Source organism: Zonotrichia leucophrys, chromosome 1A (assembly GCF_028769735.1).
Source record: "Zonotrichia leucophrys gambelii isolate GWCS_2022_RI chromosome 1A, RI_Zleu_2.0, whole genome shotgun sequence".
NCBI lineage: Eukaryota > Metazoa > Chordata > Aves > Passeriformes > Passerellidae > Zonotrichia > Zonotrichia leucophrys.
In genome coordinates, this window is record NC_088170.1 from 50,135,086 (window position 1) to 50,161,640 (window position 26,555).

At 36.6% G+C, this 26,555-nt stretch overlaps 1 protein-coding gene across 8 annotated transcripts in view; it reads right to left on the reverse strand.

Moving 5' to 3' along the window:
* Positions 1-912: 912 nt before the first annotated feature.
* Positions 913-26,555, reverse strand: part of CADPS2 (calcium dependent secretion activator 2) — a 284,215-nt gene continuing 258,572 nt past the window's right edge. For all 8 annotated transcript variants that reach the window (XM_064702731.1, XM_064702734.1, XM_064702728.1 and 5 more), the window contains 3 exons: positions 22,279-22,386; positions 5,592-5,696; positions 913-1,855 (listed from right to left, as the gene is read on the reverse strand). In XM_064702731.1, coding sequence (XP_064558801.1) covers positions 1,685-1,855; positions 5,592-5,696; positions 22,279-22,386 — 384 coding nt within the window. In that variant the 3' untranslated portion in view covers positions 913-1,684. The remainder of the gene's footprint in view (positions 1,856-5,591; positions 5,697-22,278; positions 22,387-26,555) is intronic.

A 26,555-nucleotide genomic window follows, 5' to 3' on the forward strand; every position in this document is an offset into this window, starting at 1 on the left:
GCCCTTCAAGCATCTTCAGCTTCCACACACGAGCACAACTAGGACAAATGACAGGAAAGGAATATACAATTATTTTACTGCTATCAAAAACTGAATCAGCCATCTAGCAGCCTGGCAATAGGGAAAAATAATGCTTGGCTTCCCTGTGCCTCCTTCAGCCCAGCAGAGATGGTCTACCTTAGCAACTCCCAGCTCTTCCTTGTAGATGAATTCACCTCAGCTCATGGGATGATTAGGCTGGTTTGCCACAGAAAGAAGTTGTCACTTAGGCTTTCTCTGTAGATACCCAGGAGAAGTGTAACTTGCCCTTCCCTCCTTGGCTAAGCTTCCAAGTGTGCTGAAAGCCACTTTTCCCCGCAGCTCTCATTCTCAGTTCCTGCAGCCCTGCATGCTTGCAATAGAACCCTGAAATCCTACAGACTGTTCTTGCACAGAAACCTCACATCAACCTTGTAAACCCACACCAGTTCCTCAGTGAAGTCCCTCAGGTATAATGCTATGGCTCAACAAGGACCTTGGTAACCTATTATTACTTCTCTGGGTGTCATTTGTGTTTTTTCTGGTTTTGTGTACATAAACTCAGGAATTAGTCACGCTCCCACAAAACAAACATCAAAAAAAGGCTGCTGTGTTTTTATAAGCTGTGTGGGTTTTGACTGATGAAAATTTGAGTTCTTTCTAGTTCATCCTGAGGGTATCACAAAGCAGGCAGTGGGCCCTGTCTGTTCATCTGCTACTGAGAGATTTTTGTTTGCTTTTTTCCTTTATCAAGGCATTGTGTCCTTGGGTACTTGTTTGCTATATATATCTTCTCTATAAAAGAAACGTATTTGCTACAAATCACTATGTCAATGAAATAATTCAAAACCCTCATTCTCATGAGGAATCATACAATGGTTCAAATTGTTTGAAATACTGAAAACATCTTTTAATTGTAGAATTCTATACAAACTTGGGTAGATACATAAATGGCCACAACAAAATGTGTTCTTATTGCCTGAAAATTTTCACAGAAATACAAACATAGATGGCAAGCTTACTGACATCCAACAGGATGAGATATCTTTAAACTTGCAAAATGAATAGACACGGCACTCCTAAGCAGTTTGTATGTGTTTGGCTATCCTTGAAGTTCTTCTGCTTATATACCGACCTCAATATACAAAGAACCAAGATTAAAATTTTTAATGCACATCACATAATGATGTAAAATTAAGCACAAAAAGAGGTGAACAAATTGTAATCCTGAATTTTTTTTTTTTTTAACCTAGGGCATTGACTCATTCCAAGGATGATTTCCTGTATAGTTATGTTTTAAGTAAGACACACACCTTGTTTCTGCACAGGACATCAATATCAGATGGAGATACAAGAATGAACAGTAGCAAACATAAGGGAAAGAAATGTAATCACAAGTGGAACTCAAACTCCATGCCAGTGTTCTTGCAGCCCTAAGCAAAGCTATAAATATGCTACAACCATTAGTCTCAAAAAGTCCTTGGCACTTTTCCTCTGATAATCTTACTTTCTTTTTTTAATGGAGCAAATTACATTTCTGCACCGATATCATAAGGCAAAACTATAAAAGCAATTACAAGGACAAGTTGCCAAAAAACCCCAAGGCAAAGATAAATCCCACCCTCAGACCATCACCCCCCAGCTCTGAATGCTTTGTGAAATAAAATCATCCCTCCTCCTCGTCACTGTCTTTCATTGTAATGCCCTGAAGTCCTCCTGCATCCGTGACCGAGACCGTGGCTTCCTCCACGGTCAGCCGGCTGTGCACGGTGTCGTAGGTTTTGCTGTTCAGCGTCCCCTCCATCACGCCTTGCAGCCTGAAGTCTCGGTAGGTTTTCTGTGGCAAAAGCAAAACATCCTCAACTGGACTCCAGCAAGTCTCTCCAGCAAGTACTCTCTCAGTACTCTTTCACTAAACACTGGCCATTTCTAGCATGCCAGGGGCACAGGTTTATTCCTCCTACAGGTGAAGGACCTGCCTTGATAACGATTTTGCGGTCTTAGTTTTGTTTCTGAGATTTCTACAAACTCTAGAGATTCTAATTTGATGGTCATTCCTTTAAGAGATTGTATTTTGTGCTGCAGCATACTCTAACTGCTGATTTCTCGGTAACTTCCATTTCTTTCATTTATTCAATAAGACACCAGCTGAGAATTTTTCTAAATACCTATTGAAATGTGAATCTGGCTACAGGTAGTTCAGTTCTGTCATTTCACAGAAAATGTAAATGCCTAACTTCTTCGCCATAGTGCAATTTTATTTATATTCCTCTAGACATTTCTATGCCAAATGTGGGAAAATAATGATTATAATTACATTATAATATATATACTCTTAAAATGAATGCAGATTATGATCTATGCTATGCAGTGTCAGAATTTCTGAGGTGACTACCTAGTTAATTTACATTCTAAGTCTCTACATCTTGATTTGCATCTACTCTTTTTTTTCATTTAAAAAGATTTTGTTTCCCTGGTATTCATCCTTTCTTTCTTTGTTTTTCCATCATGTAAGAATTCTGAGTGGAATTGTTTTATTCATTAATGCTGTGTTCAAGTAAGCACATGGAAAAATCACCTATGTACTTTATTCTTAAATTGTAACACATTTGAAATAATCTTTCCTGATGTTACCCTTAAAGGCTTAAAAAGGACAAGTTGATCTAGGTAGTTTCTTGTTTTGTGTATGCTACCACTACAAATTCTCAATGTTTTGGAAGAGAATACGGGGAAAAGAAAATGGAAGATAATTAAGGGCTATCAGGCCCATTCCTTTGCCTGAGGAGGAGACCACGTACAACCCTTAGAGAAAGAAAAGATTTCACTCAAAACTTCAGAGAACTGCAAAAGACTACTTTCAAAATGGGTAACATTTCAGTTGGGAGATTTTTTTTCTGCTACTATGATGATTATTTAAACCATGTTTGAAATCCTGTGACAGATTTATTTGACTTTCACAGGTCAACGTCAGAGTCAATGGATGCAGCTTATGTTTTGCTCACACACTCCTGCGAGTACCCTGCCTGGTCTTTTTCAAGTGTCACCATTGCATTCCCTTTTTATAACACTGTGCTTTCAATTTGCTTTGATGCTGTGAACAGGTCCTACAGCAATTTCCTTCACTTTTACATTGTATTCTTCCCATTCTCAGGCCAGCACTCTGGGGTTCAGACATTGCTCTTCTCTTGACATAGTTTTGCAGGATAATAATGTTCACTTCCAAGCTTAATTTTTCATTTCTCCCTAACTTTCTTGGTCCTTGACCCTTCTTTAGTCACATCCCTCTGCACGTGTCTCAGACATCTAATGAAACCTTTATGCCATCATAAGCCTTTAAAGAGAATAAAGGGAACAATGTTTCTTCTTCTAGGCTTTCTTTATGAGGCCACTACTCTTGTTGCATCCAGGTCTGAAAGAATTATATTTCTCTTACTCATCCTGTGTCCTTCAAAAATGACCTCCTACTTATTTGGGGTTTTATTGCTGTTTTTATTATTATTTTTTTTTTAATATTTTTTAAGAGGCAACAGGAGCAAAATAGCTTCCTAAGGGTTTTTTTGTGTGCTTTTTTTTCCTTGGTTTCATTTGTTTATTTATTTTTTTTTTCTAAAGCAAACACAAAAATGCATTCATTCACTCTATTTTGGAGGAACTGTGCTTCCCCACATCTCTCTGCAGCTGGGCTACAGCAGGAAAAGTTTTTTACGATACTCTTCTTGAACCACTGTTTTGTATTTCCCAGCAGATTCCTGTCTGCTGAGTTCCTGTTTTACCAGTTTTATGTTCACCCACCAAAATTTTCTGTTTTCCAGAACCAATTTGATTGACATAATCTTCTTCAGTCTTTAATATCCACAGAAGGTGCCATGGAATAACACAGTTGGAATTTACACAGAGCAAACCAGGTACACGTATGGCACAGAAAGGCCCCTGCCAGCAGCAGTGTCCCCACCTCCAGCAGGAGCCTCCCCCTTTTGAACAAGGCTAACCAACCTGCCAGGTGGCAGAGGGAAGGTAGGTTGGCAGTGCTGCCCATTCACCTGAAATTCAGTTTTGTAGGAGTATCCTTTAATCTGCCTGGTGATACTTCTCTTGTACAATTTAGCCTGCCCATTCTCAGATCTCATGGGGCACAGGTTTTAGATCCTCTAACATGGTAGCTATCTTCTTCCTCAGAGGATGATAGCTACCTCGGAAAGGGACTTTTTACAAGGGCATGGAGTGAGAACAAGAGGGAATGGATTCAAACTGAGAGTATGTTTAGATTTGACATTTGTAAAAGTCTTTCCTGTGAGGGTGGTGAGGCACTGGAACAGGCTGCCCAGATTAAGTTACAGATGCCCCATCTCTGGAAGTCTTCAAGGCCAGTCTGGGTGGAGCTTTGAGCAGCCTGGTCTAGTGAGAGGTGTCCCTGCCCATGGCAGAGGGGTTGGAACTAGGTAATATTTAAGGACCCTTCCAACCCAAACCATTTTCATTTGAGAATAGCTTTAAGCTTTTCCCAAGAGCCATTCATTTTAACAAGGAACAGCAAACTGCTTTTGTCATTTGGGCACACAATCAACTTAAAAGCCACATCCTGCTCCCAGAGAAATCAGTTAAGGTCAAAACCAGAAAAGCTAAGCTTGGGTGTTCCAGGGAGCCATCATTATTATGACTGTTTTCTTGCATTTCCCTCTGTTCTATTCCTTTTTGCTAGTGAATCCTGAAAGCTGCAGTTGCAATTCCAGTGACCAAGAATTAAAAGGCTTCTGACTTTATAGTCTTGCACGAACTTAATGAGAAATTTTTTTAAAGAAATCAAGGTCACCACTGACAACAGGTGTTTCTTATTCCACATTTTTACAGATAACAAGAATGTCCAAAGTTAAACAAGACAGAATTAAAAGGAAAAAAATCTGAAATGGTTTTCTGTCTCTTCCATAAGGGTATCAACTACAATCTGAAAGGGAGTTAGGAGCAAACTTTCTTTTATGGTAGGCTAACCCATAATTGCCTATTGCAAGGCATGTTACACTCTGCTTGGAAGCTTTTGACCTTAGCCAATGTAAATGACTGAGGACTGAAGAGAAGGGATTTGTATTTCTCTTATTACTTATCCCTGAGTATGAAACATTAGAAAATGTTATTTAATACATTGAAAACTGTTTTCAATTAAGCCCAGTAATTACATGTGCACAAAAACCAAAATAGTTCCTATTTTTAGAAGTAGGGGGAAAATGGAGAAGGAACACTATTAAAATTATTCAGGTACAACAAAAAATCAGTAACAAGACAAATAATAATTTAGTAAGAATATTCATACAGCAATGCTGTACAGCTAGCTGCAAAAATCCTTGGAACTATTTTAATTGTCCCCAAATCTAGAATATATAACAAATCCAATTGCACATATAATTAACATTAAGGGTTTCAGTAAGTTATTTTACTCCTGGAATTTGCTACAACTGTGGGGGGACAAAATCCCAACCTAAACCCACACATTTTTTAAGTTTTGGGTTGATCATCCATGTTCTTACTTTATTACTTTTCTCTCTGTACTATGCAGTATAATGCAAACATATTTTATTTACCTTCACTATCTTGATGAGAGTCTTCAGCTGGTAGATGTGAAGCTGAACATCTAATCTGTCAGCCAACCACATGCTTATGACTTTCATGGAGTTGCTATACCATTGCTGAAAAGAAGGAAAAAAAAAACCAACAACAAACACCACTAAATAACCCTGCAGTATTCATTTAACAGATTTGGTAATGAGAGGTAATGAAACACTTTGAAATGATCACAGATCAGCACTTGAAGTCAACAATGATATAATTTCCTGTTATGAGAATTGCATGGGTCAGTAGGAAATCAAATAACTTGACCTAAACCATTCTTTACATGAATTAGCACGTGCCATTTTATCTTTCAGTTGCAACATATTCAAGCAAAATAGCGTTATGCACTTTGTTATCTGTCAGTGAGAATGGATATTAAAGATACAATTACAGGAGAGAATTGACAGCTGAAACAGCCAGGATAGAAGCAGGTAGGCTATCTTGAGAGAGAATTTACAATAACTAGATTTTTCAATCCAGACAAGAAAACAGTACCAGAAAAATAAAAAAGAAACTTTTTATTTTATTTTTTTTATTACTTCATCATTAAATAAAAAAATATCAAAAATCCCTGGAAACTGTTTTTAAATATGATCAAAACACTACTCCACCCTTCTCAAAATAACCATATTAAGGTTTTGATTTACATTAATTAGTAATTATAATTACAGCCTACCTTATTTCCTTTTTATGTCTTAGGCATGGGTATGTTTTCACTCAACACTTCACAAATGGATGGGTTAAGAATAAGCCCTCTGCTGTTGGAGTCTATGTTACTGTAAAAAAATGCTCAGTTCCAAATAGCTACTGTAATAGTTCTTTCACATTAACTGGATTAGAAGAGATTTTACTAAATATAGTTGTAGCATTTTTCCCCCCTCCTGTAAAATCACAACCAGATGTCATTTAGTCAAACTGTAAAAAAGAAGAGATTTTTTTTATCATTTTAACAGTGAGAGATTAAAAGAGTTTGTGTCATAGCTGTGTTTCTAGTCTCTTTTCCCTCAAGAAAGAGGCTTAAATTCTTTTCTAATATAATTTCCTGTGTCTTTGTAAGATACAGAGATATGCAAAGAGAGCAAATCATGCATATTTAAAAATGCAGCATGTTAGGCAAGGTATATTTTGAGAGAGTAATTCAAAGGAAGTATCTAACATGTCTCATTATCCACCTCCACATGAAAAAATAAAATAAAATACATACTGAAAATATGAAGACAAATTATTTGCTACTGGATATAACAAAAGAAGGAAATATAATTCTTCCATCAAAATGTAGCTCTCTGTAAAAAGCTCGCAATACATACAGTAAATAACTACAAATGCCTTTTCCTTACAGGGAACAGTCTCATCACATTATAACTATCAGTTTTAAGAGAAGTTTGAAATTAGATATTCATATAATAGTTCTTCTGTTTATTTTTTGTATGTGCTAAATTATATTTTAATTATAAGTCACTGAAAAGAAATTACTTTTACTTTTTAGAGTTTCTCCTATTAATTTACTATTTTACAGACAGGAAAAAATGCAGCACAGAAAAGGCAGACAGCTGCAAATTTCATAAAAGTAGTTTGATTTGTTCACTAAATTGTGGGACTGATTAGATATTCATAAAATACTGGTTTTAGATCACTGAATGACATTCTTATCCTATTTACATTATTTCATCCCTAACATGAATGCTGGTATTGATTTCCTTTGTAAGTATCTGCAAAATATTTTTAATGTGACAGATTTGTTGCTAAGTGGTAAATTATATGACAGGTGTTGTATCTATACAGATGTCTAGAAAATTAAATGCAATTGTGCTTATTAATTGGGGAACTCTACTGATTTAAATAAACATAAAAATCCTTACATGAAACATTCTACCCAAATGCAATAAGCCAAGAAATTATATTATCATTCAGACCCTACTGTTTTTCATTGTAAACACAATCCTGAAAAAGAGAACTATTTTGCTAGGGGAGCTTTTTGAAAACTGATATTCTCCAGTAATGCATCTGTTATGTATTTTGTTTGTATCAAGTAGAACACAGAACGGGCTCAAACTTGCTCAGACAAGCAACCTACAGACAGGATTGAAAATTCTGAGACTGACTTTCCCATGCAACAATAGTGAACAGTGACAGATTACTGACAATAGACTGCTCCAGTTTTCTGGCAAAATGTTTTAAAGACCAACCAGGAAACTTAATTTAAGATGGATGCGATAAAACTTTGACTTTACATACCTGTGATATTCTTACATACACTGAAAACAAAGCTAAAACATTGAAGGAAATGAATTCTCTACTCAACATTATGAATGAAAGCAATATAATATGTTGTCCTGACTAGCTTTGATGCATTAAACTTTCAGTACAAATGTTTAATTTAGTGATTGTGAAATAATACTACAATACTTCCTCTTCTGTCAACACCTCTTGTTCAGAAAAAATATGACTGCTGTTTTATTAAAAAAAAAAGTATTTTTGTTTTTTAACAGTATTTTTAATAAAAATCACATGCAGTATATTTGTAGAATTCTCCCAGTGGTACTTGAAGGTAGGACTCTTGTTAATGATTGGTCTTGTATCCACTAGTTTTGAGGACTTAGTATAGGCTGAAGCTGCATAAACTTAAATCTACTGGACTCCATAACAAGAAAATAAATATTTCCCTATAACTTCTTTTTGAGTCTGTTAAAAAGCACAGCACTGCAGATTCCTCTCAGAGAATTCAAGGCCATACATTTTGACAACCATGAGCAGGTTAGAGAGGCAGGGATGGATCTCTTGTGACTGATGGGAACCTATTGCAAACCCCAAAACTTCAGTGATTGGATAATTGTCCTGAGATTACCCGGTTAAAACAGCAGCAACAACAACAACAACAACAATTGCTTTTAACCAGTTTTAAGAAAAAGTACCTTTCCCATTAGTAACAATAGCAGTGAAAGGACAATGCATCTCTTGCAGATCTCATTATTTGGTACTACTACTGCCACATTCTTTGCTGGTGTCTATGCAAGAGTAAAGCAGTAAGTGTTTATTATACATTTTTTCCAAATCAGCAGATAACAGCAGCCAACCACTTTAACAAAAATGTTTGCCTCTCTATTTCCTCCTGTCTCCTTATTCACAGCCCATCCAGCTCCTGTAAGGGCATGCATTACTCACTTCATTTTCCTGAGATACCTCTTTCAAAGTAAAAAATAAGAGAAAAGGAAAGGCTGGGGTTGACTCTGTGAGACCCTTGTATTTATTCACACTTATTGTGCATGACTGTACACTGGTAAATCATATTAGCAGCCCGTCTCCCCATCAAGCTGCTACTTGCTTTCCAGCCCTGGGAAGGTTCAACAAATCAACAGGAGCACGGAAAACAGAACATCAGTCTAATCTAGTGTTTAAGGTGAAGTTTTCAAACCCAATCTAAGAAGATCTTTAGAGCAAGCAACAAGCTGAAGGGCTCAGAAGGTGGTATTGACAATGAAAGAGTGTTGAAATATTGAGAAGCGCAGCACTTGTGCATTTTTAATAACAAGAGGGTCAACAAGGACACAGCTCCCTCAGTGCCAATAGTTGCCACACCAGGGCTATAAACGCTCTCAGTTCATCAGATTTCTTAAACAGTTCATCAGCTTTCTTAAACACCCTAAACCCCCTCAGCAGACCTTTAGTCTTAAATTAACAAACCAAAGCAATGAAAGAGGGTGCAGCTTGAATGGCCAGCATTGATCCCCAACGGGGCTCGGCGCAGCTACAGGCACTGAAAAACTCGTTCCATTGTCAGGAGGAATTGACAAACCTCCTGGCCTAAATAGTCCAGCTCAGACGGGCTGGAGGCACGCAGCTGTAAAGGGCTCCCCTCGCCCCGCTCCCAGCGCTCACAATGCGCCAGGCATGAGCTCTTTGTCAGGCCCAGACTCTGCAATTTTCTAACAAGGATTAAAGTTGTTTCTCGGCAGGGCTAGTGAAAAGCGATTTAGCAACATACCGTGCTTTCTTCAGGCAAGTTAAAGAGAAGTAGTTAAGGAATTTCATTATTCTGCTGACCAGTGGAAACACAAAACAAATATAATAAATATTCACCACCTTTCTGGGTGTCTGAGCTATAACATTCGCAGAATGGTTCAATTAAATATAACACTTATTGGCTGAAAGCAAGCACTTCAAATTTATTTTTGAAGATTTATAAAAAGGTGCAGCTGTTTGCCACCTGGAAGGAGGCTCAATACATAGCAATACACAATGGCTTAGTCCTTCTAGGGCTGGTATCCCTAACGCCTGAGCCACAAGACCCCGTTGAGTTTCTATACCTTGACTGCTCCTGATAAATGGGCATTGTCAGAATGCTTTCTCCACTGAGTATGGCAGGGGAACAGCTTTTCTAGGAACTGCATTTTGTGTTCCTGGGGAAGCCTTTATCGCACTATTGATCAGGAATTTAGTAGCTCAGACAACAACAGGATGTTTCTACTTCCTTCAGCTTTCCTTGCCCTACCAGCAACAGTAACAAAAAGTACACTTCTCACTAAAGACACTGTACACTAAATGCAGCATAAGCTAAAATGAGAAAATAATAATGAGCTAATATAAGACAAAACAGGAGCATGTTAAAATTTAAGTGCTAAAATGCCTAGTTTTTATTAAAGGTCAATGCTATTATATTGCTTCAAGTTTATGACAGCACTACAAGTAGACCATGGAACTTTCAGGATATTTAAAAAATAAACTAATTATTTCTTAAAAATGCAAACAGCAAAAGCTGAAAAAAAAAGGCCCTGATTTAAGTTTCATAATTAATTTCCCCGTTTTGCAAAATATGAGTAGTCTTACTGATTGCCTTTGTTGAATGTTAAAGATAATGAGGGACACAAATGTCACTTGTAGTGTTTTTGAAAATATTTAGAGGTTTAGAAGTTATAGCTTTATTTTCAAGTCAGGTAGATTTTTCAAATTAGATAGATATCATCCACTTAAATGAGGATTTTTATCTCAGCAATGATGACTTCATACACTCTTCTGAAAGCTGGGAAGTCTTGGTAACTCTGAAAGTACCCCCCAAGTCATGGGGGGAGTCATCATGATGCCACCACATTTATTCCTTTTGCATCTTTTTTTTTCCCCTAGGAACTTCTATTTAACATAAACTGAAAGGAATTACAATTAAAGTAAGTATGAGTGGAAAATCCATGGAGTTTGCCTTGTTGGAACCACAGGATTAGCAGGAAGAACAAACAAATGAAGCTTTTCCCTATGCAAAAAAAAATCAGATATTTAAAAACCCTTGATCTGGAAAATGCCAAAGACTAAATCAATATTGTATCAAATGCAAAAACTCTATCTCTGTTCCCCATTTCGCTGAAGTCCCTTCCTACATTTTCATTCAAGGACTTGTCCAGAAGTCTTCCTGTTCCTTGGTCACTCATTTCTGCTGCAATGCTCCTATGTTCCCTGAATCTCTGACACATTCCTCTTTCACCTCACCAGTGTCTCACCCTTCCAATGCATGGCACCATTTATCCAGGAACTTTCCTGGAAACATCTCAGGCTTTCATCCAGCTTCCATATTTTGCTTCCTCCTCTGGGCCTGGAATGCTAAGTCATGTTTTGAACTTTGTCTTAGGAATGTGCAAAAATGTTAGCTTAAGTCACAGGTATATGTATTAGGAAAGGAGAGGTGAGAAAGGAATCAGACACCACTGTCTGCCTCAGCACTCAAACTTCTGATACAAGATTTCCTAAGTTTAGTGATTTGAAATTACAAACTCTGTTTTAGTACTTGCACACCACCCCCCCCCTTTAATTTTTTCCTACCCTTTCCACCCTCCAACCCCCATTTTTTGTTTTTGCTTTTGTTTTTTTAATCTGATTCTAGTAGATTTAAGAACTTGCTTCTTGCACACTACTTGACCAAGGAAGAGAGCTTTTCTTTCTTCCAGTGGGATGCTTCCTTTGGCTTTCTTTTGCCTTTCCTTTTTTTGTGCCATTACTCCAGCCTCCCAGGAAGCTCAGAAAGCATTTTGTTTTTCTTAAGAACAAATACTTTAGTCTCTAGCCAGTCTCTTTTCAGCCCATTTGAATGAAGGATTCTCACTGCCACTCCCAAAGCCATCGGGGAAAGGAGCTCAACAGAAAAAGGGACCCAAACCTTGATGGAAAGACCTTGTTCAGAAAGACTTTTGACAACAAGTGAACAGTTGCTGGAGGAGATATTTTGATGATAAAAGGAAACAAAATTAATTTTCAGAAATCATTAATGAGGAGAAAAGAAAAACCATGACTCATTTAAAAGCATATTAAGCATCTTTGAAATTCTTGATCAAAAAGGATATATAGTTCTGAAAAACCAAAGAACATCATCGTATGAAAAGCTTATCTTTTAGAAGGAAAGTAATTTTCTTATATTTTTGGCTTCTAATTAGATGATGTCTAGTTGCTATAGAACTGCTGCCAAATCACAAATAAATATACACTTTTAATGCAAAATATACAGTACTCATATTTGCCTGTATTTCATACTAGTTGTTAAACAGCAATTTACAATATATGCTACTTTATAATCTTTTTAACTTTTTTTGTTTCTCTGGCTTCTTCACATATGGCAGATAAGCTGAAAAACTGTAAGTTTGCAAAATTAGACACATATAACTTCCTTCCATATCTGGACATATGTAATGTTACTGTTCTGATTTGAAACAGTAGGTACTGGCATGATGCTCCTGACTGTGAGAGACTAACAGCATAAACAGCTCCACTCTGGATACACACTGCATCTGTGAACAAAACTTCCATAGGTTATTCTGGTGCTAAACTCTGTGGAGCAAACACTGTCAGTCTTGCTACACTGTGTTGTGTTGCAATTTGGGTATATCCACAAACATCCTCCAAGGCACAGAACTGAGAACATCACTTGAGTGACCCTGAAATGAAAGCCAGCTTGGATCCTCAAAATAAACAAATTAACATAATGCAAAATGACCAAGTTTTACTCATTATAACACTTGCCTCTTGCTGTCAGGCTCTAGTTTCAAAAGCCCTACAAATGTATTTAGCTGTACAAATGCTAAGCAGTTTTCCTAAGTGAATGCCTAACATTATAGAATCATAGAATGGTTTGAATTGGAAGTGGCATTAAAGATAATTTAGTTCCAATCCTCCTGCCAATCCAGCAGACCAAACTGCTCAAGGTCCCATCCAACCTGACCTTCAACACTTTCAGGGATGAGGCATCTCCAGCCTCTCTGAGCAACTTGTTCCAATGCCTCACTACCCTCTAAGTACTTTCTTTTTAACATCTAATCTAAACCTACACTCTTTCAGTTTAAAACCACTGTCCCTTGTTGTGTCAGTACATACCCCTATAAAAAGTCTCTCTCCCTTTTTATAAGCCTCCTTGTTGTACTGGGAGGCTGCTCTAAGGTCTCCCTGGAGCTTTCTCTTCCCCAGGCTGAACAACCCCAGCTCTCCCAGCCTGTCTTCACAGGAGAGATGCTCCAGCCCTTGTATCATCCTTGTGGCCCTTAGTAAGGCTAAAGGTCTGGGTTCACTCTGCCTGCAAGGTATGCAATCAAGACCCCCATCTCTCCTTTAGGCCACTCATCCAGAACTCCCTGGGGACTTCTCACTCCCTGGAGTGAGATATCATCAAAGGGACCACAGGAGATCTCCTGTTAGCTTCTCCCTTAAGTAAGAATATTCTTCATTTCACTACCAAAAGTGAGATAGGCTGAAACTGGCCAGAATCTGTGCTGTAGCTTTTACACTCACTTTAGTACATTTTGTCCTAGAATCTTCTACTTAAGACTCCCTGCTCCCTGTGGAGTGAGGTCAAGTACATATTTTTTATTACCATATTTAAACCATCCTGAGTTGTTCTGAGTGAATATTTACAGGCAGCTCATTTCTTTCCACCTCATCAATCTTGACTCCTCCATTGACTCATTATGTTACTGCAGTGCCATGTGGCAGAGCTGGATGTAGCTGTGAAGCTGACAGGGAGGTGCACACTGCTGCAGCTCTTACACCACAGCAACTGGGCACTACACTGCCCTAATGTGGAGCAGAGGTCCAGCCTTCTACCTCCCTCCTGCTTCTCTCCTCCCCTTTCTCTTTGGATGAAATGTCCTTGGACTGGCAGGTGCCTGGTTTGCTCCTTTCCATCCCAGACCCTGTTGCCCATGAACACTCTTTCAGCTATGTAAATTTTACAGCTGTGTTGGGGTGGTTTTTTGAGCCGATTTTTATCTGTATTATTTTTACTTTTTTCCCCTTGCTCTTTAAGTGCAGTATAATGCAAAAGAAAGTCAATGCAATGTAAATTAAGAAAATATACCTTGAAACACCTGAAAATTATTTAAAGAAAATAATATCTGTACAGTTCAACACTTCTGCACATTTAAACCACCACTAAAGCTTTGGTTTCCCATACTGAAGAGGTGAAGAAGCACTTTCCACTGACAAATCTGTGTCAGAGCACTCTGCAGCATGCTTATCTATTCTGATTTGTAACATAGCAACCTCTTTGTGTTATACCTGACTCGTTATAGTAAAACCAGATTATTCTTATGGTTTCTGGTACTATTTTCCTTGTAATGTGATCAACAATGTGGTTGTGTGTCTATTTGTGAACACTTATGAAGAGTTTTGTTTTATCTTCCTTTTTCAAATAAGCTTGACCCAAATGAAATACAAGTATAAACATCAAACCTGCAAGTAAGGTTTGAGAAGCCACAAGGTTCTCCTGCTGTTTATACGTGTGTGAATTACAGTACATCAAGAAATCAATATTCCCTAGATGGTGCTTGTGCCTGGCACTTCATGGTGAACAAACATTAGGTAAGACAATACAAATGGTACAATCCTTATTGATTTCTCTTGACTGTGTAGAATGTGAAAGCTGCAGCCACAGTTAACACTTACTGACAGCCTCATCTGAAGTTTCAGTGCTATTTTATATTTTTATAGTTGTCCATGCTCAATTGATTCTATTAAGTTGCTAGACACATTTCAAGCCATCTAGGTAAGAAGAATAAGTGCAGTGCCTGGAATGAGATGCTGCTACTTTATGCCTAAGTGGGATAAAAAGGTTAAAGGACTAAATTGGGCCTGGATGTTGGAAGGAGCTCTCTTTTATTAGATAGAATTGTTATTGTTTTTAGTGAATGGATATTGTGAGTGATGGATAGATCCATAATAACTAAGTTAATAAATGAATGAACAGTATATACCAGAAATGCATATGAGGAAACTGTACTGGAAGCTCCCAGTATTATAGACACTCTCCAAAGAAACAAGCAAAACCACCTTGTGGTTCTATTTGATTGAAAAACTTCCCTCAGGGAAAAAAAAAAAAATCAGATGGGTTTTAGAATATTAAGTTTAGGATTTTTTTCCCCCTCATTTTTCCTGTTGTGACTTGTAACATCCATTTAAAATTTCTTTTTATAAGGAATTTATTCATTGTTCTTTATTTCCTTTCTAAAAAAGTGAGCTTCTCACACAACTCAGGGAACTTAGGGGGTGGCGCAGTATAAGGAATTCTGAATATCAGGCTATGAGTTTTAGTGGCCTAAAAATAATCTTCTATTTTCCTTTTATACCCAGAGAGCACTTTTAGCAAGATATCAAAATATCCATTTCATAGTTTCTTACTTCCCAGCTGGAAAAATTTAATATGATTGAATTAGTGTGAAAAAGGTGTCAGACATTCATTCCATGAATACTAAATGCAGACTGGACTATGGCATATTTAATGTCTTGGGAAAATAATTTTTGTATATTTTTGGGTTGTGTGGTACAAAACAAAATGGAAATTCAAGAATTAAGAATGACATAAAGAATGAAGACATGTGAAAGTGCATCATATCAAAGCCATATAAATACAGTCATATTATGTCATTGTGTTTCTCTAGAGAAAACACTATCAGCTGCAGTATAAAACAGCTTTCAAAGTGCTGAATATTCTGATCCTGAAGCAGGAAACTCTGAAGCACATGCTTTACTTTAAGTATGTTGTGGTTGTGCTGATTTCAACAGAACTGAGCTTTGCTGCAGTCATAGCAGCATAATCAGCACCCTCTAAGAGTGGGCACTCTTTTTCTCAGCATAATCCAGAAAAAAAAATCAAAGAAAACTTCTACACTAAATGAAAACAGAGGGAGGCTACATTTTTTCAGATTTCAAATGAACTTTTTTTTCTTTTCTAGAGATTGCTACCTTGAAAAAATGAGGTGTCTATTTGAAAACATGAGGAATAATTTAGTGAACTTTAAAAAGACTTTGAACAGTAACTTTGCAAGATGTTGCTTCTATCTTGCAGAAGAGTTTCCTATATTTATTTGATCATGTCAATATAACTTACTTTTTCAGTGACACTGCCTACAGTTTTCTTTAAAATTCTTTTACCAAAAGAGAAAAAACTGTTTCAAAATGACAAAAATTTCTGTTAGATCACGAGACAACTACAGAGTGGTTTTCATATCACGAGCTTTCTATTTCCCCTATAAAGTAAGAGACGTAATTAAAGATGAGTTAAGACTTTGGTGAAAATCTAAAGAGCATCGGCAAATCTGAGCACTGCTCAGCTTTTCAATTGCTTTTCTACTTCTCGGTTCTTTTAAATGGTTTTCTATGGCAGGAACATTTTTCTTAATTAGTCACAGCTAATTACTGTTCTGGCATAGACAAGTAATCAGAAATGTCAGAGCTGCAAGGCTACATCTCCCTAATCCTTTGATAATAATTTAGCCTCCTGGGAGGGCCTCAAGCTGCGGTAAGTAGTGGCTGACAATAAGGCAAAATTAGGTGGGCAGCAGACCATTAGGATAGAAAAATAAAAAGCACTACCAAATCCTGCTGAGCACCATCAGGCAACTAACTACACTGCCAGATGAGGTGCCTGTTTAAGCCTGTGTTGTTAATTAGCTGATTCTACCAGACCTGCCACATATGTCCAGGTGCATCATGCAAAGATGCGTATTTCTGGGTTTGCGCCAAAGGACAATTTTGCACTGTGATCAAATTTCAAGAATCTGAGAAAGAAGCCCACATATTTCTTGAAGATTACTCTGAGTTATCAAAGAAATAAGAAGATCAACAAGCTACAATCCATTTTTGTTGAGTATTTTTTTAAGTAATTAGGCACGGTCCTCTCATGTTTCGCAGAGGTTAATACAAACACAGCTTTTGATTCAAATGTGGCCTTTAACCAAGTAGACCTTTTGTCAAATCACACACTTGCAAATAATTACATAACAACAAAAGTGAAGATTACTTATTAAAATTAGCGTGACAGGAAGTAATTTGAGAATAAGGAAAAAAATTCCACAATTGAAATTTTCTAGAAAAACATTGCTGACTACTAAATACTACAAAAATAGTACTTCTGAGTTAGCCATAAGCAGCAGAAGGAGTTGCTACTACTGAAAACTCAATTTAAATTAAGTGTTCCTCTCAGCTGTGTAACACCACAATTTGCAGATTTTTAAACACTTTTTTTTGTAATAGGTCAGAAAATCTATAGAAATTAGGCAATTGGATAAAGCATTTGGCAAACAAAAATTAGTCAGAGAGTACTTCATATCTCCATTTAGCCACTGAGCAGAGCATGTATCATAATAACCTTTGAAGAATAATTAAGACCTCAAATAATCTCAAGTACATCATTGAACTTGAATTGTTCTATCCCCGCTACTAATAGAAAATGAAAATAATGGTTGGAATATGGGAACACCACTAGCATTTAATAAACATTCCAGGCAAAATACAAGCAGTTTTTCAACAGAAAAAGAATATCCCATTACATCTGAACTTTTGAAATACAAAAGCCAAAACCAGCAATGTAAATATGGAGTGCTTAAGCTTTTAAATGCGTTATGAAGACGCTCAGTCTTTCTGCACTCCAAAGACAGTTGTATGAGTTCCCTGCCATATACAACTCTTGCTCAGCTTGTTGAATTGCCACCATGAACGAGGGCACACCCTCCATGAAGTCCTCCCTCATGGGCAGTCCCTGCAAAATCAGCAGGAATACTGCATCCCACCACACCAGTTTAGCACCAGAGGAGATGGGCAACATCTGCTCACAGGTGCCATCTGGCACAAGATAACTCTGGGCATCACTTTGCCAGTGCTGACCTTTCCAGGATGTGCACTCTGACTATTTTATGTGTTTATGGTACACGTGGGAAGAGGTTTCCCAGAAATTATGGCCTAACAAAATCGGAAGCTCTTTCAGTTGTATCAATGGCTGAACACTGATGCATTAGAGCTGTTCTCTGAAACTATTTTTTATTTCTCAGAGCAGCAATCACTAATTGCATAAAGATTTCATTGCACATACAGACTTAATAAAACTGTAATCACACATCTGTTTACACCATCAGTTTTCCACAACAGACACAAAATAACCTGTTAGATAATGCTCTCAATGGCAAACACACCAAGAAGGAATCTGAAGCAAAAATGTCCATACTTCACATGCAAATCACAGGTACAACAAAGTGAGAATCTACCCAGGTGGCACTTAGGAACTAGACATTACTACAGAAAGTAAGTATTGCATTGATCTTTTACAAAAGCTGTAAGCAAAATTAAAAAAAATGCTTTTCCAAGAGGTTTGTCAACAAAATCCAATTTTGTTTAAAGGAAGTAGTTTTTAATTTACAAGTCTGATATTTTTTAAAATCCTTAAGATTTATTAGTCCCATCTTAAAAATTCTAGTAGAAACATGAATCTAAGTCTAACCAATGGAAAAAACCTGGCATGTTTATGGACACAGCACTGCATTTATTAAAGTTAATGGTAAAAGGCCTATTGATTTTGAAAAGGTAGAACCAGATCCCATGGGAATTTCATAGTTGGGTATTTTTAAAATCTGATAATTTTGTGATCAGATACACAGCACTGTTTTTTGGTAGGCTGCACAGATGCTCTTACATTATCCATGAAACGGATTGTCTTTATAGATAAGAGAGGCATTAATAATACTTAGTAATATTCTCTATTTATTCTAGTTTTGTACAATTACATTCTAAATATTTAATTTCTCCACTCACCAACTTGATTTACTGCCTTTTCTGAAAACAAATATTTTAAAAATTATTTACAAAAAAAACCAAAACTAATGTTAAACACTGTTTCTAAAACATTAACCCAGAGCTACTGCAGAGCTTAATCATATGCAACAGATTATAAACGTTTCAAGTGCTCTTTAAGAATTGTGATGTTAAAAACAAATAAACACTACTCTCCATCCCTCCTGTGCCCTCAGCTATAAGCTGTTACTGCATGAGAGTAGGAGACAAATGTCCTGAATCCCTGTGACAGAAGGAATTTGACAAGCAAAATTCTCAGCTGATTTTAGGAAGAAGACCATGTCCCATACTGCAAAGGGAGGCAAAAATTCCCATGTCTTTGATAAACTGACCAAGTGAAAAATCTTTGTGCCTTCAAACCTGGCGACTTGTTTTGAGAAGAGGAAGGCAGCACACCGACCTGGGAGAGACCAATGCTACCAGGAGCACCTGACATATCACTCTGCCTGCTGTCTGTAGTCCTTCTGGAGGAGGAAATAATGAAATGTGTCCAGGAGTTGGGTTTTTCAGTGGAAACGGAGGAAAAAAAAAATCCACATTGGTTCTGCTGCATGATCAGCAGATACACTGAAGCACAAGATATAAATGGTTTAAAAATGGTGCTGAAAAAACTACCAGCCCATTCAAAGTCCCCATAGATTTGAACCTCTTTCATATTGAAGGGTTCATATCACAAACTGAAGTTCCATTCTCCTCATTTTCATATTTTGTATAGCAGGGCACTGCGTTTATAGGATTACCAAACACTGCCATAAAACACCACATATTTTTAGTCTTCTCTCCAGTTTGAAACTACTCAGCTGGATTAAAAATGTTACAACTCCTAGCTTTAACATATTATGACTCACTGTCAGGCACTTGTACTTGTATCAATATTATTCTTAAATTTAAATTATCGTTGTTATGCACATAACTTGTGAGACAGACAAGCTGTTCACTCGGTCACCCTAATAGCTGTTAGCATATAGCAGCCCGGGATCAAGTCAGTGATATCTGGACATAAACAGTTTGCATTGATACATTTTTGTGGGGATAAAATAGTGTCTCAGGGCTGATCTTCTCTATATTTATAACTAAGACCTCTAGCACACAGAAAAGTCAGGGTTTTTTGTTATTCTGGATGAGGTATTTCCCTGGCTGGAGCAGAGGAAAGTGTACTTTTCCTCTTTCAATATGCTGATGATTACTTAGCTGATACTAATTCAATGTGTTTTAAGAGGAAAGCAACTGTGATCTACAGCTCTAGCCAGTCCAATGGCTTCAAGTACATTTACATAAAAAAGTTAATATATTTTATTCTTTCTATTGAGATATAACTTGACATATTTGAATTTATAAAAAGAGTACCTAGGTTTTCCTAAATAATAATAATAACAATAATCTAAAAAAACCTTCAAAACTAATTTGCAAAATCTTGCTCAGTCATAATGCTCTAAATCTGAATTAATGTCAGGAAAGGCGAATTAACAGAGTGAGATGACTTTGTTTTACATTTCTGCATGCTATGCGCTTCCCTATTTGTTAATGCTTTTTTAATGCTGCATCTGTCCAGTCAATAATATCTCCAAGTGTGATGTTACACAGAAATGTGATACCAGCATGTAGAAAGAAAAATAAAGACACAAATAGGTATCTGATACAAAAAATACACATTATGTATATATTTTTTATTTTCTTAGAGATACTAGCATTGGTCACAGCAGCATACAATGTATACTACTGAGTAAAAGGGGATAGAAAAGGATTTGCAAACTCAAAGGCAAGTGCTGTATCAGAACTTGTGTCCATACAGGAGATGTTTTCTAGTGCTGAAAAGCTTAATTGCTGAAATGAAATGCAGAAGAGGTCCTGAACCCATATTAATCCAGCCCTACTGAAGCCCTGTCCGTGTGCTAGTGCTGAGCCAAAATCATGCCAGGAATTGTGCTGGATCCCGTGACAGTTCCCAGACCATGCCCAGGCCTTGGCCAGTGCCCCACATTGGCACAGCGAAATCAGTCCCATCCCACTACCTCCAAAAAGTCAATGCGGTCTCTCCAGTGAGAGTTAGATTTGGCCTTAGGCAGATAATTTTATTAACATTCAGGAAATGACAACATAAGCAAAAATAACCCCAAAGAAAAACAAAAAAATAGAAACTTGAAAATGAAACATATGCTTGCAGATTCATCGCAAAAGCAAACTGAAGCAGAAGTTGCTAATACGGTTTTAGTACTTTGTGAAGGTGCCAGCTGGATGGATGATAATTTTTCTACCCCTGCAGGGCATCAAAGCTTTTATAAAATCATTCTTTTCACACATATTAGCACTTAGCTTATTAAAACAGATGATACTTTTTTTTTTTTTTTGTTTTGTAAAGATGCCTGGGAGTGTCTGGAAATATAAAATCTGAGAGTTAAGTCTTATTTTGACCAGCCAGCCTAACAAACAACAAACACTGACATGACATACCATGGCTGAGAGTCTATGTTATGGGACCTTCTGTGACTGCCACAACTGTAGTGTCACAGTAAAGGCTGTGAATTGCTGTTATGAAAACATTAGCTGTAACTTGCATAATTAAATTAAACTGCCAGCAAAGCTTCCTAAAATACTTAGGAGATGACACAAATAAATACATTTCAAAGTCTATATTACGATCCAGAATTAGTTTTGTAATAAATTCCATTTCACAGTGCTAGAAATGACTTCTTTTCCTGTTCAAATTCCTATGTAATTGTGATTGAGATAACTGTCACATAAACTGAGCCCAGCTTATAGTTAAATAGCTTTTATTTTACATATATTTTACATGTGTAGTGCTTTAAATTTATACAGAAGGTACTATTTCAGCTGCCTACAGCTTCCCCTTCAGCCAATTAAGAAAAGGACATAATAGACATAAATTAGTAGTCAGAACTTGAATGAACTGAAATGTGATCATTTCTAACAAAAAGATGAGGAATGAGGGCAAAGGAATGAATGGAAGAAGGCTGCAGAAGTTATCAAAGCTGAAGAAAATTATTGTGTGCACCTTGAGGATGAGGATCACTCTGAACTTGCAGAAGTCAGATTAGAAATTTGAAAATGAGTTTGAAAATTCAGTAAATGTTTATAAATGTCAACTTCAAGAAATTAGAAGTCTTAAACTGGAAATCCATAAAACAAAATTCTAAAAGTCATTTTGCAGAAGTACCAGCCAAACCCACAGATGTACCTGGCATCTGTGTACTCCTTCTATATACCAGCAGGCAGGGATATGTAATTAATTCTTAATTTTCTTAATTTAGCAAAATTTGGTCAGCAGTGGAATCCACAAACCACACCAATCCAATCCTCTCCATTAACAAATTAAAATCAAAAGATGGAATATAATTGGACTACTCACAGTGGGAAAAATTGCTGTTTCAAATAATAGTATTCGACCAATTTTATTTGTCCTCTAGCACTTAAGTTTCACACAGAAAATATGAGCAAAAAAAATTTATCAACAGAGAAGAACATCTAAACAGCTTGCTGAACACCATCGAAGTCCAGCTTATCCCTCCTGATGTAGTAGTGATGCAAGCACACCTTGCAAGGCTAGTTACTTACATCAAATAACTTCTCTATGTACATTTCCTCATTGACCTTTTCTCGAAGGATATCTTGGTTTTGCCGAACAAACATAATGTAGGTGTCTGCTAGATCCATTCCTGGTTTCTGTGAAGAAAAAAAGTGAGGGGAGAAAGTAATGGGAACAGAACAAACCCCTCAAAAACTGAGACTTAAGCATAATGAAAACAAATGTTACAATGTTCATAGATGTACAAACTGTAATTCACCTTCTGTGAATTCTGGTTAGTTAACATGTTCACGAACTTTCACTATCAAGGTAGTTCTACATGTTTTAATTTATGGAAGTTCTGAGTCATAAATCTACATTGCCATATGCAGTTGAATCGAGTCTTGGCTCTGGAAACATCAGTGCCAAACTCGGACATCTTCCCCTGTTTTTGATAGTGAGGCTTTCACAGATAGCCACTCCAGCCCAAGTGTGGAGATCCAAATCCTGCTATCACATTCAGAAAACACTTAAAAAAGCATTCAGCTCCTTTCTCACTGCCTAAGATTTCTTCTAATTTACTTCCAGTGTAAAGCTGAATTTTGTGTTTGACGTTAGCTTCAACTAACTGCAATTCAAACTAAGCTCAAGCACATCCCTGAGAGCAATGGCAGAAAAAGGCAGTTTTGAGTGTAGTCCTGCGTGCTCATAATTTGTAAACTGTTGCACTGGTGCAGTCAGCCCAGAGGACGGCTAGGGGAGGAACAAGGACCAAAATTTTTCCCTTCCTGTACCAATAGAAGTTCTGTACGAATAGCAGAGCAGGCATAATTTCTATACCACACCCCCTAGGACATGTTGTGTGTATGTGGTACCACAGGTGTGCGGGCACAGTGGTGGCTGAAACTGCTCTCTCCTCTGAACTGCTCCAGAATCCAGCTGTGATTTCTGGATCTCTGTACTCATGAAAAGTTGTTCCACAATAACACTCCTAACAGCCTGCAACCTGCCCTTTCCTGGCAGTGTATGCAAAGATGCTAAGGAGTTCCCTTCTTTCTAACTGGAACCAGGAATGCACACAGGCACTTTGAGAAGTCTTCTGCAAATGCCCTCTATATGAACGAGCTTGTTAAAGTATTACTTACTCCCAAACAATGGTTTATAACGTTCTTGGCATGCAAAAGAACGTTAAGCTCTGTAATCAGTTTTATAGTATTATAGCATCTAGTATAGTATTATAGTTTTAACATGGGCCTTAAAATTTGTAGAGGATGTAGATTTTGCTAAGATAGAATAATTAATAGTTCTAAGGAAGAAGGACAAAAGCAGTTATACCCAGCCCCTGAATTCCCAAGCATAAGACGTATCTATTTCTTAGAAACTGTTATTGTCTGAAAATAGGACATGAACGACACAGTAAAATATTTAGCATACTTTAAAAGCTGTATGCATGAACATGCTCATATAGTTAAAATATTAATATATTATTTTATATTTAGGCTTCCTTTCTAGTCTGCAAGTGGGTATTCAACTTTTTTTTCTTATTTCTTATTATCTTGTATGTAATATTTTGTAATTTATATGAACAGGTCTGAGCACAAGAGGGAAGGAGAGGTGCAACATGTCCATACTAAAACTTGTCCAGAAACTGCTGTCATCTTATTACAGTAACAGGATGACAACATTCTTTCCTCAAAGCTGCAGTGAGTGAAACCTCCTGGCTTATGAGGTTCAACTCTTTTTACCCTGAATCTACCACCAAAATATAGAGGAATATGTTCCAAAATAAAAAGATTTTATTTTTCATTTATACACGTGCATATATGGCAGTTTCATTTTTCAAAAGTAGCCATTAAATGTAGAATGATGGCCAGCTTACATGCTTGTAGCATTTCCAAAACTCAGAGTGAAAAACTGAAATATCTCCTACATTTGGACTGGTCATTCCAGAGGCAATGAAAGCTCATTGCAAAAACTTATCCCATCTATATATGTTTAGATGAAACTCTTAAGAGGAAAGCAGGACCACTGATATTTATATCTGCATTAAACACCTAAATCCTAAGCATAGAATAAAAAATCTAAGACTTCAATAGACAAAACATTTTCTGTTGGAAAACCTGATTTGCAGAAATTAAAAAATCTTCTTCATAAAAAAGTACCTTAACTAAAATGTGATAGAAATTCTTAAGATAAATCAGAAAATGAAGCAGATTTAAAACAGAAAACTCCATATTTTACCTTAGCATACTCATTTGTGATGACACAAGAGAATACAATCAGTGTTGAAACCTTATGAACTTTCTTAAACCTTATACAGAATTTATAGGAATTAGACTAGAGTTGAATTGGAGGAATAATGGAAAGATATTTTGAAATATTTTAAAAATATGTAAATGTTTTGAAATCTCCAGAGATAGGTGAAGGAGATAATCTAGTAAATGAAAGGCTCTCTGTAGTTCTTGAAGATATACATTCAAGTGTATTAATGAATCTTCCACTGAATTCTAAAACTTAGTGGTTCTGCAATTAATACAATATTTTCTTTTACTAAGTTCAATAAAAAATGTTCATCTTGCAGACAGCCAAAGCAAAAAAAGTAACATTTCCTATCAGCATTAACTCCCTTATCTTTGAGATGTTTACCTAGTCTTGAAGCTGTGACATATGGGAATTTCACACCTAGTGAATATATTTTCATGTAGCTTGTGGCACAGGAGTGTAATCATTAAAAGAATATACACAAGTAAGAGTAACTGCAACAGCTGGTGACATTTACCAATTAGAATTACAGTTCTTTTAAACACTTCATCCTTCTTAATGTGTGCAGGATAATTATCTTTGAAATTACTGTGGAAAAAAAAATTAATTTTCCTTTTAAACAGTGTCTGACTTCAGTGGAAGTAAGTCTGGGTAAGGCAGATTATCAATACTCTGAAGTATGTCTGTTTAAACCTCACCAAAATCACTGAAGGTTAATCATCTTTGCTCATAGTGGGCAAAGTACACATTAAACACTGAATGAACCAACAGAACATCAAATTCTTCATTATCTTTTCATATTGCATGAATTGAATTTATTTGTTTTCCTCCAAACATGGGGAAAAAGAAAACTATTATAAAAATCAAAATAGTATTAATGCTGTATATTTAATGTTTTAACTTTTTTTATAGGGATTATGTAATATTTGGAAACCTTTGACAACACTATTCTTTATTGATCTGCTTTAAATTATTAAGCGTCAGAAAAAACCCAAGTTAACACAGAATTAAACAAACAAACAAACAACAAGAACTTTCATGTGCTTTAGAAAACAAACAAATAGAAACAGAGATATATTTTAAATAATTGTCACAGGGGGCATTTAATTGAAAAGACTAAAGCATTCCAGTCTCCACAGCCATACTCCATAAAAAAATCTTCTCTGAATCTCTGGCAGAACATCTGCTGAAGTTAATGAGAGTTATTTGCACATCTTTGGGAGAAAAATGTAACCTGGTACGTTATCCAGGTAAGTATAAAAAAAAAATATTGTGTGAAAGTTTCCCCAGGAAAAAAGGTGGGTTTTTTATGATAGATAGAAAGTTATTTTAAGTTTGTTTTATTCAGAACAGCAGACAAGCTGTTTTGCCTATCTGAAAATGAAAGAGAACCAGACAAAGAGATGAATAGAGAAACTGGAAACACAAAGACATCAAATAAAATACCAGGAAATTAAGAGTTGTAAATAGGGTTACTTTGTCACTGGTTACACAAGTAACTGAATACACTGGCGAGTGAATGAGTTTAAATAAGGGTGTAGGCTTCAGCACATTCTTTTTTAGGGTTAATCACTAGTTAACCTGGCAAGATGAACATGCTGTTTGGGGAAAAAAAATTTAAAATCCTTGTTAATTATATAGTGCAAGTGCTCTTACTTCCTGCTGCTGCACCTAATCCCACAGGTGCAGGTTGTCCCTTACTATTCACTGGTAGGTGGGTCCTACCGCCAGGCTCTTCTGCATAGCAATAAATTCAGATAAAGAAGAAACAGCCTTGTTTTCCCCACTTGAACAGTAAAACAGTATCACAGTGTCTATTTAACAGGGAGGCAAATGTTAAATGTTAAAATATATTATTTGTTTCCAAGATGATGAAGAACCTGTTTTATGAATGACATGCATGGCTCCCACAGGCAATATTTGCCCGAAGCACTTAGTGAAATTGCCTTAATTTGCAGTGATTTAAATATTTTGCTGCTGAAAGATTGCAGTGGGTTTAATGTTGCCACTAATATTACGCATTTTCCTACAGGCAAGGTACACCTAAGTTTCTGAACAGCATTTT